We start from the raw sequence: 17,061 nt of genomic DNA, 5'->3' as shown, positions 1-17,061 counted from the left end.
GTATTATCTTTACCGAGTCTTCTTATAATCACCTGGTTTCTACATTGACTTTTTTAGCCTCTCTCAGGGAATTACATGCTATTTCCCTTTTATAAGGTATCAGGTGATTGTGATTTCTAGAGGCATTAAATGAAGCATAAATTATAAGAGAATGTGATTGGAAAATGGATAAGATGTCCTCTTTTCTCAACACTGGCAAGTGGGCAGTAATGAGGATCAACAAAGTCATTGCCACAGTGCTTTACCTCTGAGAAAGTTACCTTACGTCTCCATGAACAGTGCTGTGTAATGAAATATTCTTCCTTCCGCTCTGCATGCCATTTAGAATTTAGACCTTGGACTTATCACTGTTAAGTTTATTTCCTTCTGTCTCATTTTGAACTAAAACATTTAGGTATTTGATAGAAAACTAGTCAGAAGTCCCCATATTCAGGCTGTATTCCTCTTAAACAACCTGTTAAAAAGATGTGTTGATTCTAATTCTCCTCTTTCCCACCTCTCATATGTTTGAGTATAATAATCCTAAAGGTAGAATAAACAAGGGGAAAACATGACATCTTTAATCACAGCTAAATATATGAAATGAATATTTTAATTAGAAGTAAAGAATATAAGTACCAATGAAATATTGTTGAACTTGAATCTGAAAAGTGTAACCTAAAATAGAATGTATATACACACTAAAAATGTTAGTTAAATTTTTATTTCCTTTCTTTTAGATAAAATTTCATAATTTTTATGAAAGCTTCTGCTTTTAGTGACTAGTTTCCATTGATTACATAAGAATTCTCTAGGCAACTTGAATCAGGAAGATTTTTGTCTTGATCTCCAAATGGTATTTCCTCCAGACTTCAAAATAATTTATATTCACCCCATGGATATGTCATCAATCTGTTAAGTGTGAATGGACACTATTCTTTCCTGTACTTGACCAAATGTTTCATTTCCTGAAAATTAAATTACTTAAATGCAACAAACAGATGGTCAGAGAGTCCAGTAGTAGCTTACTCTGCCATGAAATTTATTATCTGAATTCTTGAGGTAGGCCTGAGAAGTTAGCAAAATTCTTTCTGAATACTAGTATGCCATGGTTAGTGTTAAAATCATCAAGCCACTTCTAAGTTAATTTGGTTACTTTGTACATTAGTAGGAAAAGTTGAAAAGTTATTTCACATTTTATACAGAAAAGTAAAATTGTGAGCAAGTCATATGGACCACTTGGGTTGAAACTTATCTTAGAGTTACTCTTCAGTAATTAAAAAGACAATATGAATTATAAATGGTAATAGAAAATAATGGCTTGAATTTGTTTTATTTCCACTCTCCAAATATTATTATCTTTCTAGGCTAAAGAAATAATTATCAGTATAGTATAGAGAATTTGGATAAATAAGGCATGACTCTTTCTATTCTCTTTTCTTCTGTTACTGTCAAATAGAAAAACAACTTTGGTCATTTGGTTCAATGCAAAAATTACAGCTCACGAGTAAGCATCTATGGTGGCCTTGTCTCAGCTACATATGAAAAGCTTTAAAAATATCAACCTATATATTCTCTCTGCAGAAAAAAGAAAAAGTCATTTTGCTCTTGGAAAGATTTTTCAGCTACCACTGAGGGTATTCTTTAACAAATCTATAAAGCATAAGGGTTTTTATAAAAGAGCAAGGGCCAAGTGCAACAAACCTATTAGTCTAAAATTTTCTAAAACATTTCTTTTTCCCAGTTGTGTATACACGACTTACAATTCAGCGCTTTTATTGAACTTTTTAAAATCTGTATACCTAACTCTATTCAAAGTCCTTTAGTAAAAATAGCAAAATTTTCTCTTATCCTTTCCATAAAGATGCTATTAGAGGACATTTTAGAGTCTTTCAGAGTTTACAGTGAACATGGCACAAGATAGTTGACAGTGAACAGTCTTCATTAATCCATTCCTTACTTTTGGCCTAGAACATTCTGGGAGTACACCAGATAAACACATTTAAGTCCTCACCTACGTATGGGGGCTTGTTAAGTCATGTAATAGAAGAGGGAAAAGGAAAAAAGAATGGCTGAATGAAGGACTTTAGTGTTTCTAAGAACTCCCTCTCTTAGAGACATAGAAGTAGAAGCACATGAAGAGCAACACTGCATATGTATTTGGCTACTTTAGGCAGGAGAGTTTCCTGGCCATTTTCTGATTCCCTCTTCTCCCTCACCCTCCACAGTCCAAACCAGGGTAAGCAGAAGCAGCAGGCTGAGCCACTACAACACCACTTCTGTTCTCCCCTGCCCTTCCTGAGCCCCCTTTAACCTTTATCTTCTTCACACAACAGTTTCTCCTGTGTCTACACATGGGAGACCCCCTGCCTTGCTGCTACCTGCTTCTGTCAGTCTCCTGCTTTCCTATTCATTGTTCTTCCTCCCGACCCAGTCAATAGGCCTTGATCATTGAAGAAAGCCGAACGCTCCAGAACACTGCTTAAATGTTTGAAGTTAGATTAAATAGAAATCAGTTCAGGGGCGCCTAGGTGGCTCAGTCAGCTAAGCGTCCAACTTTTGGTATTGGTTCAGGTCATGATGTCATGGTTGGTGGGACTGAACCCTGCACGTGGGGCTCTGTGCTGACAGCGCAGAGTTTGCATGGGATTCTCTCTCTCCCTCTCTCTCTCAAATAAATATTGTGTTTTGTTTTGTTTTTTTTAAGAAAAAAGAGTTCAGAAAATACTCAAAGAAGGTACACTTAGCACATCTTATGGTGGACTTGTTCCAGGAGGGTCATAATTCAGGCAGGACTCACGTCATTCTTAAAGCCTTTCCTGTCATCACTGATTTAAAACAGGACAGCTGAGATGCCTGGAGACCCAGGTGCTGGTCTTTCCATTCAGTGTGGCTCCTCTCTCAGAAAAGGGGATGGCAAGACAATGTGACAGGCTACGTGCAGGTTCGGGAATGAGCAGTGCCATTGCTGGTTTTCCATACTGCATATCAAACACATTCATGCATTTTTTATCTGGAGTCTCCCACCTAAGGATCTGGCACTCCCATAATGCTGAAAGCCCAGCAACCATCTGGTCTTATTTGTAGGCAGTAGGGACAAATAAAGTAATAGTAGTGACAGTGTGAGCTCAGTTAATCCCACACTGTCCATGTGCTTCAGCTCTGACCAGAGAGAATGTTTCTGGAGGCTTGGTCTATCCTGAAGTAGCCAGATATGACCAGCTAACAGTGTGACAGTTTTAAGAACAATGACCCCAGCACTCTGGAGGTGAAAGGCTTTGGGATAGATGTGTAGACATCTGCTCGGACCACATCCAGAAACTTACTATTCCGTGATCGCATTGATGGTACATGATTGGGCACCAAGGCATCGGAACCAAAAAGACCCATCAGAGATCTGAGGCAGAGATCAAAATGGCCAAAGTAAGAGAAAGGCATCCTGAGAGACAGGATATCATCATGGGAGCTTCTGCCAGCCGTGGCCTGGCTCCGTATGCAGTTAATGCCAGGCATCCCTTACCATCGGGTGGAAGGTTGACTACGGTGCACTCTCTCCTGCGGCCCATTCTGCTGCTCACCTCCCCATATCCATCTGTGAAGTCTGAATACTGAGCCACCTCAGGTTTCCAGTCATTTGTGAAATTTTCATTTTATATATACACTTTTATAGCTAAAAATTTCTTTTCTAAAATAAAGCTTTTTTTTTTTTTTTTTTTCTGTTCACAGCTATTAGCACATTTAAGTTAGTCCCTGATTCTTCTTTAGGTAGTTTGTGTTCATGATGATTTCTTCTTCTTTTTTTTTTTAAAGTTCATTTTTCTAAGTTTATTTATTTATTGAGAAAGAGAGAGAGAGCAGGGGAGGGACAGAGACAGAGACAGAGAGAGAAAATCCCAAGCAGGCTCTATACTCTCAGTGCAGGACCCAACACAGGGCATGGGGTTCGAACTCATGAAATGTGAGATTGTGACCTGAGCCGAAATCAAGAGTCAGACTCCTAGGCAACTGAGCCACCCAGGCTCCCTGATGATTTTTTTTTTCTGTGTCTCATTGAAATATAAGTGGAGGGTGCCTGGGTAGCTCAGTTGGTTAAGCCTCTGAATTTGTTACAGGTCATGAGCTCACGGTTCGTGAGTTTGAGCCCCATGTCAGGCTCTGTGCTGACAGCTCAGAGCCTGGAGCCTGCTTTGGATTCTGTGTCTCCCTCTCTCTCTGCCCCTCCCCTGCTTGCACCCTGTCTCTCCCTCTCTCCCTCTCTCACTCTCTCTCTCTCTCTCTCTCAAAAATAAATAAATATTAAAAAAATATAAAAGAAATATAAGTGGAATATATAGTAGTTCTTTTAATGTTAGCATTTTTTGTTGTGCACAGGAAAAAAACAAAATAAAAATTAGATGATCAAAGGCTTGGTTGATGACCCCACAGCAACATTCAGACTCAAGCATCATCACAAGGGTCCATCTAATGTTAAGAGTAATTTTACCTGACCTTTGTGACAATTAACATGTCAAGCGCTGGGGCAGCTCATTCGGTTAAGTATCCCACTCTTAATTTCAGATCAGGTCAAGATCTCACAGTTTTGTGAGTTCCAGCCCAGAGTCCGGTTGTCAGTGTAGAACCTACTTGGGATTCTCCCTCTCTCTCTGCCTCTCCCCTACTCACACTCTCTCTGTCTCTCTCAAAATAAATTAATTTAAAAAAAATCATGTCAGGCCAAATGCAGCCTGTCATTAGTCATTGCTTTATTGTGGAAATATTTGTTGAGTGCTTGAGAACAATGCAGGACCACCACAGAAGCCTCATGGTGCACTGAACAAATATGCGCTCAAAACTTTTTTTTTTTTTTTTTTTTTTTTTTTTTTGCTGTTTTCTTGGCAACCTAAACTCTGTGTAAGAGCTTTGGTAGCAAACTACTGCAGCCTCCAGTAGCAGAGCAATTCCAAAAGGTTTTGACTAATATGCTTCATCAGTGCCGTCAGATGCACCACAAGTATAGATTTCATCTTGTCTACGTTCACTTTCTCCCGAGTGTGTAGAGACGGCCCGGTATGCTTATTTAGTATGGTGTGCTTAATATTGGAGATGATCCTAAGAAATTACAGATTTCTCAATATGGCATTCTAATTAAAACCTAATTAGCAATTCACAGTGTTGGAACTTAGGTTTTCCAGCATAGAAAAAATAATTTCACTATGCATGGAAAGTAATGATATATTTTTTGGAGACATTAGAATTTCAAAAATATAAGGCAGCACATGTGGAATTTAGAAATGTTAAGAATCTGAAGTGTGGGGTTTCTCCATAGCTTTAAGCTTGAACAGTTTTATATAATCAGTGAGCTTGCCAAACAGTATCAAAAAACTCATTTTCTTCAAGTGCTTTATTTATCTTTAATAGAACCTTCATCACCCTGGTGTTGTAAATTTGGAGTGTATGTTTGAGACGCCTGAAAGAGTGTTTGTTGTTATGGAAAAACTCCATGGAGACATGCTGGAGATGATCTTGTCAAGTGAAAAGGGCAGGTTGCCAGAACACATAACGAAGTTTTTAATTACTCAGGTAAGAAATCAATTAGAGTCAGAAAAAAAAAAAAAGATAATGTGCAATATCAAATGTTATCATCACTGCTTAACTGCAGCTTCCTAGCCTTGTTTAGTCTCTATGTGCAAAGTCTGAATTACACTCAAAAAGTTTGCAGGGGCTTATAGTATTATTTCGTTTGTGTCTATGGTCTCCAGAGTCCAGTATCCCAAGTGAATAATGTGTATGCAGGCCCACATATTAAAAGTCCTCGTGAAATTTTAAATTGCTCAGTGACTGAGTCCTGGTTCTTTGAAAACATTCAAGAACGGGTATCCCTGGAAGATATTATTGACAACTGTTATCTGAACCTGTGTTGGATGCTGTATCAATACCATCATATGCTACTTTTTCCACTGACGTTTCCTTAGAAACCTGCTGTTAATTTAGCTCATTTCAGTGCCGTGCGTGTAAAGAAGCTTAAGTGTTCATTGTGAGTTTTCTCATGGCCCTTCCAGTTTATGTCCTAGTCGAAAACATTTTGAAATGAACTAATAGACCAAAATAAAATCATTGTGGTGACTTTCTTCTTTACAGATACTTGTGGCTTTGCGGCATCTTCACTTTAAAAATATCGTTCACTGTGACCTCAAACCAGAAAACGTGTTGCTAGCCTCGGCCGATCCTTTCCCCCAGGCGAGTATAAAAGCCTCTCCCAGCAAAGCCAGCAGCTCTGGCTCCCCGGCGGGATTCTGCCACCTTTCATCCTCAAAACCTTTATTTGTTTCAAGTTTTACCTGTTCGTGTTCATCCACTTGTTTCCTGGTTATATTTTCGGGACTTCAGTTTTGTCCCTCTGGCTTCTTAGTTCAGCCTGCCTTAGCCAACACAGGAGCCTTCTTAGTGGGCTCTGTTACCTTCTGTTGTACCCCGATCCTGGCGTGCTGGCAGTCCTGTGTGGAAAGCACAGGCCCGAGAGGGAGAACACTGGAGTCCCGGGGACATTTAAGTTTAGTGTTGTTCTCAGGGACCAGGGCAAAAGTTTCTGCTTTCCCTCAGCTCCGAGGATGGAAAGCAACTGCATATCTTCCCATGGAATCATGACTGAAGTGACCTAAGTCCCTGAACTGACCTGACTAAGCCGCTAAGGCGGCTGTCCGCCTTGCTTCCTTGACATCTTCACGTCCTGTCTAGGTTCCCACACAGAGTTAGTTTGGAGGAGTATTGTAGGTAACATGGCAAGCCTCTGTGCTTATCCCTCAACCTTTCTTTCTTTCTTTCTTTCTTTCTTTCTTTCTTTCTTTCTTTCTTTCTTTCTTTCTTTCTTTCTTTCTTTTTAATTAATGTGTTTATTTTCAAGTTACTTAACATACAGTGTAGTCTTGGCTTCAGGAGTAGAACCCAGTGATTCATCTCTCACATATAACACACAGTGCTCATCTCGAAAAGTGCTTTCCTTCATGCCCAGCACCCATTTAAGCCACCCCCCAACCCCCCCTTCAGTAATCCTCAGTTTGTTCTCTGTATTTCAGAGTCTCTTTTGGTTTGCCTGTCTCTCTTTTTACCTTATCTTTCCTTCCCTTCCCCATGTTCCTCTGTTGAGTTTCTCCAATTCTACATATGAGTGAAATCATGTGATACCTGCCTTTCTCTGACTAGTTTCACTTAGAATAATACCCTCCAGTTCCATCCATGTTGTGGCAAATGGCAAGATTTCATTCTTTTTCATCTTCGAGTAGTATTCCATTGTATATATATACCACATCTTCTTTATCCATTCATCAGTTGATGGACATTTGGGCTCTTTCCGTAATTTGGCTATTGTTGATAGTGCTGCTATAAACATTGGGGTGCATGTGCCCCTTCAAATCAGCATTTTTGTATTCTTTGGATAAACCTTTATTTATAATAAGCCCTTGAGTTTAGTCCATCCCTTCCATATTTACATGACATTTTCCTGCCTTGTAAAACAATATTACCCACTCCTGAGTATACATATTTTCACATTTATCACTTTGTTTTGGGTGGGGGGAGGAAGGGAGAATGTTTAGATGATATTTATGAATGAAATATGCTTTTGTACCAGAACTTCCAGCACTGTGTTCAAGTATATAAAATGGAAAATAGCTGTTACTTCCATCATGAGAAATCCATACAATATATGTAAAGAATTACAGTTGTCTTTGGCAGACCTGGGCTAAGACACATGATGATGTGTGTCTGTGACCTTACCATTCCTGCAAACCATTATTATCAACAGGTGAAACTTTGCGACTTTGGTTTTGCCCGGATCATTGGAGAAAAGTCTTTCCGGAGGTCAGTGGTGGGTACCCCAGCTTACCTGGCTCCTGAGGTTCTAAGGAACAAGGGCTATAATCGCTCTCTAGACATGTGGTCTGTTGGAGTCATCATCTATGTAAGCCTAAGTGGCACATTCCCATTTAATGAAGATGAAGACATACATGACCAAATCCAGAACGCAGCTTTCATGTATCCACCAAATCCCTGGAAGGAAATCTCTCACGAAGGTAATATCTTCCATTCAGAAATGATAATGGTTTAATCCTTAAGTGTTATATTGTTAAATCAATTGAGAATTATTAAATTGATAAATGTTCGTTGCAAATTGTCCACTGGAGTAGGGGCGCAATTTGATTAAGGTGGATTGGGAAAGACCAAAAACGTCTTCTGATGAAATGTACATATGTTGTGGAGAGATTGAGCAATAAATATTAAGAGGCAAATGAAACAAAAAGAAACTGTTAATATTTTGATATATTTCCTTAGAACTTATAAATACTTATACATTGGTGTAATAGAAACAGCTAATCTCTACCAAGAATAATCTTCACCTACCATATACCTGCATTTGTATTAAGCACTTTTAATCCATTATGGGCACAAGAACTCTATGATAGTGATAATTGAATTATCATACTATGTATTAGTCTGCAAGTTCTTTGTGCGCTGATTTCCTTTGTGTGACATTAAAGTATGTATGGTATTTTATCTAGCCATTTCACCGGTATTATATTTTTAGGTTGTTTCTATTTGATCCTTAAATATAATTTCTGTATGTATCTCTGATGATTTCTTTAAGATAGATTACCTTGACAGTGAGTGTTGCGTTATTTAAATTCTTAACAAACCTTTCCTTCTCCTTAAAGAAAAAGAGAGTTTTAAAAGAAGTGGCAGGGGCAGTCAGGGCAGAGAAAATAGCACGCTTCAGAGTAGAATTCCGCAATGAACGTACTTTGGAGTTCATTCAATCTCACAAAAACCCCGTAAGTATTGCTTACCCTGTATTTCAAGGAAGAACACTGAGGCAAAAGAACTGACAGACACCACAGGCCAAAATCACCAAGCTAGTAGGTGACAGAGCGAGAATGTATACCCAGATGTGTATATGCCCAAGGCATATACCCAGATATGCTGGGTATAAACCCACATAGACTGGGGATATACCCAGTCTGATCACATATTCTTCGATCACCAGTCCTTTGGTTTTCAGGCCACGTCTAGTTCTAAGTTTGTTCAAATTTCTCACCACTTTAAAAGGCAAGTACAGTCAGAGATAAACATCTGTTTGATATCTGTTACTGCATGCAGTGATGTGGGAATCAGAAAAGAACGTATCTAAACTGCCCGAGGTAATTAACTCCTGTTAGTGTTAAGTGACAAGAGTTATCCATTATCAGGGCTTTGAGTTACTATTAGCAATAACCCTGAACATCTTCTAATTAGTTGTAAATCATAGCTGGATGGATATATCTTAAAGGAATCTGTGACCTACAAATGAACTATCATGTAGCCAAAGTACTAATGAAATATTTCGGATAATTCAACAGAGGCAAAAAGCAAAGTATAATTAGGTTTCTTTTCCTGGGGGCAGAAAGATGGAATTATCAATAACCTTGTGACCAGTTAGGAAACACTACCTTTAAATATGGCTAACCGTTATGTTTGATACCTGCAATCCATAAATCTAATAGAAGGACTTGCTATTGTTACCATGGTGCAAATCTGGAATACCTCTGAAGCTAGTCACGTTTTCCTGTTATGCAGGAATAGAGCATTGGGTAAACTGCCTCCACATTTACATTTTTTTTTTCTGGGAGTAGTGTAGTACTTTTTCTTGAAGTAGTAGAATAAATGATGCTTGGTCTCTGATACGACGGAAATGTCCTGGCCTAGCTGTTAGATATAACCTATTTAGGGCAGAAACAAATAGCTATAGATTGTGAATGTTTAATTATCGCTGATAATAGAGGCCAGAGACCTAGATATTAATGGCTCAAGAAACTCTTTTGGGAAATCACAAATATATATGTAGATAGATAGATAGATAGATAGATAGATAGATAGATAGATAGAGATATATATAGACACACACACACACACACACACACACACACACTAGGTAACATGAAAGAAAAGGACAAAAGTAAAATACTCTTTAAAGCACTTGAAGCTAAATGGAGAGATGCCAAGTTCAAAGGAGAAAGAATCACTGTGGACTTGACTAGTCAGAATTGCATTTTCAGAGGAGATGAAATTTAGGCCAGTCACTAAAAATTGCAAAGAAAGAGATACAGCATTTGAGAAAGAGAATTACATGGGAAATTTAAAAGGCATTTATATTTGACCAGGAAGTACATATTTTACTTGGCTACAGATATTTCTAAGTGGTAAAAATTTCATATCACTCAGACAAAGTGATATAGAGACCAGCTGAGACAGAACTTCACCTTTCTAAATCAGTTTGGGAATTGAGAGGGACTGGCCTCTCTCCTCAGTATCTTCCTCTGACTCATCCTTGCCTTTGAGGTACAAGAGTTGTACTATTTGCCAATTGCTGCCCTGGATGGGAAATGAGTTACCTAGTTGCTGGTATATGAACAGTATTAATTGTTGAATATAAAGAAAAAGTGAAATTATGTCATAGTATTAGCTGAGGTGCTACAAAAGTAATTAGGCTAGGTAAAAAGGACAGGCCCCAGGTCTGTCCCACTATCTTGTTGAGAACAAACAATTCCCTCACAAAAAGTTGTAACAGGAGCTGGGACCATGCAATTTTAAGCACGTAGGATCTGAGAAATACACAAGGAAACTAGTATTGGCAAAGGATGGTCACAACTGATAATAGTAAATTTTTAGTCTCCATATACTTTAAACCTTGCCAGAATCACTAAAAATCTAGATACAAGGAAATAAAAAATCGAAGCCCCTCAGTGACTCAAAAATCAAAGGTAAGAATCAACAGTCAAGTGGCTTGAGTTATGGTCCTATCTGCCATTCTAATTAGCCATCACTTAACCTTCTTTGAGCTTCAATTCCTCATCTGTAAATCAGGATAATGATCCCTGCCTATATAATGAGTTGGTAACAGAGACTGAATGAGATAAAGGATGTGAAAAGCATCTATACAGGCAGGTGTGGGGTGAACCAAGGACTTGGATTTAGGAGGGAAGATAGGAGAGCACTAAGCTAAGCAACTGCTCTGGCGGGTAACCAAGAAGTGATTGTATAATTTTAGAAATTATATGCAAACTGATGTGCATGCTTCCAAAGTATTCTTCAGACATATTGGTAGTTGTGTGTGTGTGTGTGTATATGTGTGTGTTTTCTTGGCATGAAAAAGCAAAAGAAAAAAGAAAGTTGTAAGGTCTTTGTAACATACATAGATGTGTCAGAATGAAAAAATTCCTGTGTCATGCATTTATTTTTCTGTTAGTGTAGACATGGACTTGATATAATATAGTCCTATATATTGAAGTGGTGGAGCTCTCATCATACCTTTTGAACCTCACAACAGTCCTCCAGTATGTAGCTTGTTTTAGTCTCTGTCATAGAGAAAACCAGAAACGTTGAGTGACTTGCTCAAAGTCAAACAGTGGCAGGGCTTGGACTTCAAATTATTTGTCTCCATTGTTTATAGCATAGATACTTGTACACCAAAGGGTGCTTATTTCTTAATGCCTTGATATTTAGGAATCTATAAGGGAATATTTTAAACTCATTCATTATTTTTGCTGTGATAGTGTAATAAGCAGAGTACTGGCGTTCTGGGGATGTGCTGATTAGTAATTTAGCAGGGAACTAGGTCTCTTGTGTGCAAATAATAGAAACCTATAACTAACTTAGGCAGAAGATAGTTTATTGACTCACACAACGGGGAAGTCCAAATGGTGAACCTCATCTATGTGGATCTGGTGGTTCAGCGTCATATTTCTCCATCTCTCATCATCTCTGCTTTGCTTTATGATGGCTTCCCTCTCAGGTGGATTCTTCATGTGGTGCAAAGTGATCCCCCGTCAGCCCCCGGCTTACATGCTGCTATTGTATATGATCTCAGAACAGAAGAGTAATTATTTATCAGTAGCCATACATTCTCTGAAAGGGGCACTGATTGGCTCTGCTTAAATCCCGTAATACTCTGGGAACAATCACACTGTCACCGCAGGAACCTGGCTTTGATTGGCCATATGGATGATGGAGAGCCTCTCCAGTTTGGAGAGAGTAAGTTCCTGCAGGGAAGAGATACTAGGCCAAAAACAAACACAAAAGCATTAATAGATGTCCATTATCAAAATATCTTTTGTGAATCAAGGTATGATTTGAAAAATGAGAAGACTTTTAGGAAAACCTAACTCAGCAATTGTTACAGGAAAAATGGAGATAATAAAATTAAATCTTCAAAGAAAAAAAACCATAGCAGCTAACACTTCTGTAACATTTGCATTATAGCCAAGCACTATTTAAACACTTTCCATATATGAACGTATTTAATCATCTCCAACCTTTGAGTAGATACTATAATTGTTTCCATTTGAAAGATGAGGCGGTGCAGGCGCCGAGGTTTAAGTGGCTTTCCTGAGTGGGGCCAGGGTGCAAATCCTGTCAGCTGGCTCCAACATAGATGCTCTTATCTACTACATTTACAGCCTCTTGATTATCCTTCTAATGGATTTTGCCATGCTGTCACATTAAATTTTTAATATGCTTTCACTAGCTTAGAGCTACAGTAGCAACACAGTTTTTAATAACATCTAAAAATACAGGGAAACAAGATCATGTTGTGATAACGCCCTGAGTTGAGAGCTCTTCCACTTAGTGTATTGGTGACCTCATCCAACTTCCTTATTAACTCTTAGGTCTCAGTTTTCTTGTCTGAAGTATGGTGACAGTAATTCCTAACTCATGGGGGGTTATTTTAAGAATTAAATGAAATTGCACTGCAAAGTGCTTAGCACAGTGACTGTCATAGCTGGATTACCTTAAATATAATGAACACTTTCTATTTTCCAGTCACTTTACATGATCTATCTACATATCTATCTGTATATAGGTATTTAGTTATACACACAAATGTGTGTATAATTATACAAATTTATATATGTAACTAAACATACATTTAACTATACTCATATATAGTTACTTATATGTATAACCAAAGAGACACATTATAAACACAGTTATACAAATATAACTAAATAAGAATGCATGTATACAATAAAACACTCCAGAATGAATCATATGATTACAAATAATTACACAAGAGGAGACTTTAGGTAATCATGGGATGGGAGTTTAAGGACGTTTCAATTCATTCTAAGCCAGTGTTGTGTATTACGCCTTGTTTCATTTCATCTTAGTGATTACCAGATGGCCATTTGACATCCTCCAGTTAGTCCATTGTTACCTATCAATGATTACACATGGCCTCACTCCCACCTCTAGCTTTATCACATACTAGGTTCAGTTTGGCCCTTAACACATCCATCCTATGACCTTTCTTAGTTCCTTGAAAGGACTTGCACACTTACTTTAAAATATTTACTTAATTAGGCAAATTTACTGTATCTCATGGAAAGAGCAGCCCATGTTCACTTAAACGTTTTTAGATAATCAGATGAAACTAAGGAAAATTATGCCTTACTTGATCATGTATCAATATGCCCTTCGATTCATTGCATTTTTAGCAATTCCAAAAGAGCAAGAGACAGACCAGGCTATTCTCCATGTTTGTCACATGTGGTATAATAATAAGGTCGAATCTTGGATGGACATTGCCAGAACATCAGAAAATTGCAAACAAGGCTCTGTCTATGACTTAAGAAGTAGATACCAGGGGTGTACGGCATAGATATGGGAAATGGAAAAAATAGCTAATAGAACATGGAAATATTTGCAAGGCAAGTGATTTCTAATAATTTTGCCAAAGAACCTTCTCGAGTATGGCTTATTTTAAATCTGTCATAGTCTAGCTCTAAGTCTGTAGTAAGCATTTTTTAACTTTAGCATGCCAACATTTAATCAGAGGAGCTAGTTAAAAGTGGAGATTCCCTGGCCCCACCCCTATAAACTGCAATCCTGTGCTGAGAATGTAAGAAGTCCGTGGATCACACTTTCAGAAACACTGCTTCAGAGCCCTGATCCTCTGAAAGACCTGACAGCTGAACAGTGCTCTCAAGAAAGTCTTAAATAAATTCCCAATATTTATATTTAAATAAATTATAAAATCCCTCTCTAATTCCTAACCTCTTTTTGTATTTGCATTTTCTTTCTCAGATATTTACTATCAGGACATGTAATTTATTTCAAATGTTAAATGTATTTCAGTATTGATTGCCATGAAGGTAGCAAGAATAGAAAAAGCTTTTTGACCAGTTTCTTTTGTCAAGAATAAAGAAGAAAACATGTAAACTCCAGGAAATACAGAAAGCTGTATAACCAAGTTATGTATAATAAAGAAGAAACTAACATAGGTGTTATGATTTTGCGCTTTGTGCAGTTGAAGGAATGTAGGAAAAGAGAATCCTCTTGACGCATGACAATTCTCCTTTGAGTGGATGTAGGTTTGGAAATTTGATATTATAGGGTATAGGTGGCTGGGGTTATAATCTCATAATTCATAATAGTTACATATAAATTATCCCACATATTGCTTAATTGATTCAAAATTTTAGATAACCCTAAGAGCAAGCATGTCTGACTTTATTATACTTATGTAAATGAATGTAAATAATGAAACATCTACAATGCTGAGGAGGAGAATAGAGAAGAGGTGAAGAGAGCTGGAAGAGCCATAGCTTCCACGGGGTTCATTTAGGATTCTGCCTAGGTCAATGGACTGAGTTATACATATTTACTGTATGACTTAATGTATAATTTAATGTTAAGTTAATACTTCTGAATAAAACATATCCATATGTATACATATGTATATGTATACATATCCATATTGTATGCCAGGCAGTGTTCTAAATTACAGAGCTGGCTGGTACATTATTTTAAGAAAACCTAATTAATTGGGGGAATAAGGTCAGTACAATAGAGAAACCTGAAATAAAATGATTCATTGTCCTTAATGGAAAGGAATCTACGTTTGTTTTGTTTTAATTTTGTTTTAATGTTTATTTAAGAGAGAGAGAGAGAGAGAGAGAGAGAGAGAGAGAGAGAGAGAGACAGCGCAAGTTGGGGGGAGAGGCAGAGAAAGAGGGAGACACAGAATCCAAAGCAGGCTCCAGGCTCTGAGCTGTCAGCACAGAGCCCAACACGGGGCTCGAACTCACAAATCATGCGATAGTGACCTAAGCCGAAGTTGGAGTTAATGGACTGAGCCACCCAGGCACCCCTGTTTTGATTTGTATTTTAAGGTGGTTCTTCTCAAACTCTGTGGTGACAGACCAGTTTTATATTATCTTAATTTCCAGACATATGGACCAGTTTATTTTACCAGTTTATCAAATAAAATAAAAAAAAATATGACAGCAATATCAATTTGCTATAAAAGTTCCCACAGACTTCATCTTACTTTCTATACCTCTTTCATTGTAGACCAGTAAACAGTTCACAGATCAGTACTGATCCATGAACCTCCTCTGAGTGGCACTGGTTTAAAGCTAATCAGAAGACATTTTTTAAGTAGTTAAAACCATAATGAGATGTGAGGTTTTTATTTTTCATTTTGAACTCTTTTTACCAATTGATTTAGATCTTTTACCAGATGCATACAATACTTTCATTAAAAAATAATAAAAGTGAATGGAAGTACATGGGGGAAAATAAGGCTCCAGGAATAAATGGAGTACAACCTTCTATATAACTATAATTCTTCTGTGCCTGGTTGAAAAATGTCTAAAATTTTAAGTGTAACATATACACACACACACACACACACACACAGACACAAACACACACGTATATATACGTACATATATATATATGTATATATGCACATATACATATATATACGTACATATATGTATGTATGTGTGTATATATACGTATATGTGCATATATGTTGTATATGTAAGTGTTATTCACCGGAGAGCAAGGGTTATGTTTCCTTTTCTGTAATACCAGTCCGGCATCATGACTGGGCAGATGAAGAAGATGTAACCTCCACTGTCTCAACTTATGCCCACACAAAGGAGAATTATTAAGTGTGAAAGTCAAATTCTCTTCTCCTACATTCCTTCAGTTGCTCAGAATCATTGCATACATCTTAAACTATTCTTTTTTGTATATAACTTTAGTAGGCAGCTTTTGTTTTCCCAAGAGTTTACTCTTAGAGGAAGAAGACAAGTGGTGGCTGGACAGGTGGTAAAGTGAGATAAACTTGTGCCAGGGCAGATCATCTTGCCAGAACACCAACAAACCTGCAGCAATGGGAAAGCATCTGTTAGAGTAAAAATTACATTTCCATCATCACCTTGAATTGATGTGTTCAATTAGAGACACAATTTGAGGAAGGTCAGTAATAGACCATGAAGACCACCAGAGAAATTACTATTTTTTTTTCTTCTGAGTTTTGATATTCCTTTATGTGACATTAGGGAGACAAACAGGCAGTAATCAACACAGAGGCAACCTTGGAAATTGTCGCACAATGAGTCCCCAGCCCCCGCAGATAGAGATCATATTCTGCATTCACAGGTGACGTCTGAAGAAGCACCTATTCTCAAGTCACCTGCTGTGTTGTTACTGCTCAGCTTTAGAGGCATGTGGTTAGTGTGCATTATGAAGAATTAAGAGCTGACACAAAGCCTTGACATTCCATATATAACAATGGGGGTGGGAGGAATACCCCTTGCATTAATCCTATAGCTTATCTTCAGTTCAAGATTATTAAATCATGGTGATGCACCAGTGACATAGGTTCTTTTCTGCTCGAATAGCCTCAGTGTTAGTATTTCTGCATCCTCCTTTCCCTGATAGACATAGTCACAATTTATTCTGCCAGTTGGTCTCAATCCTGTGCTGACATTTATGAACAGTGTAGAATATATGGCATCTCAAGTCATAGAATGGCTATCATAATACACCGCTAAATTTATCAAAGCATCTAAATTTTACATTTAAAGCAATTTTTATCATTCAATGTGGTTAATTCAAATAAAATTGGTCACAAGTGTGTTTTTCTCCCAGAAATTGAAGATGAAAAATGCAGCCAGTACAAACACAAAGCAAAGCTAAATAAAAGCCTTGCACCAAGAATACCACATGGTATGGTTTCAAAATCCAACAGTGTTCCAGAACGCTAAACACTTAAGTTGG

At 37.7% G+C, this 17,061-nt stretch overlaps 1 protein-coding gene across 2 annotated transcripts in view; it reads left to right on the top strand.

Moving 5' to 3' along the window:
- Positions 1-17,061, top strand: part of PRKD1 (protein kinase D1) — a 334,083-nt gene that overhangs the window by 306,324 nt on the left and 10,698 nt on the right. For both annotated transcript variants that reach the window (XM_047074633.1, XM_047074632.1), the window contains 3 exons: positions 5,377-5,538; positions 6,097-6,195; positions 7,760-8,027. In XM_047074633.1, the coding sequence (XP_046930589.1) occupies positions 5,377-5,538; positions 6,097-6,195; positions 7,760-8,027 (529 nt within the window). The remainder of the gene's footprint in view (positions 1-5,376; positions 5,539-6,096; positions 6,196-7,759; positions 8,028-17,061) is intronic.

The sequence above is a fragment of the Lynx rufus genome, unplaced genomic scaffold (genome assembly GCF_022079265.1).
Source record: "Lynx rufus isolate CCGP_SWC_20201006 ecotype Redwood Valley unplaced genomic scaffold, mLynRuf1.p SCAF_13, whole genome shotgun sequence".
Lineage (NCBI taxonomy): Eukaryota > Metazoa > Chordata > Mammalia > Carnivora > Felidae > Lynx > Lynx rufus.
This window is presented reverse-complemented; position numbering and strand designations above follow the sequence as displayed.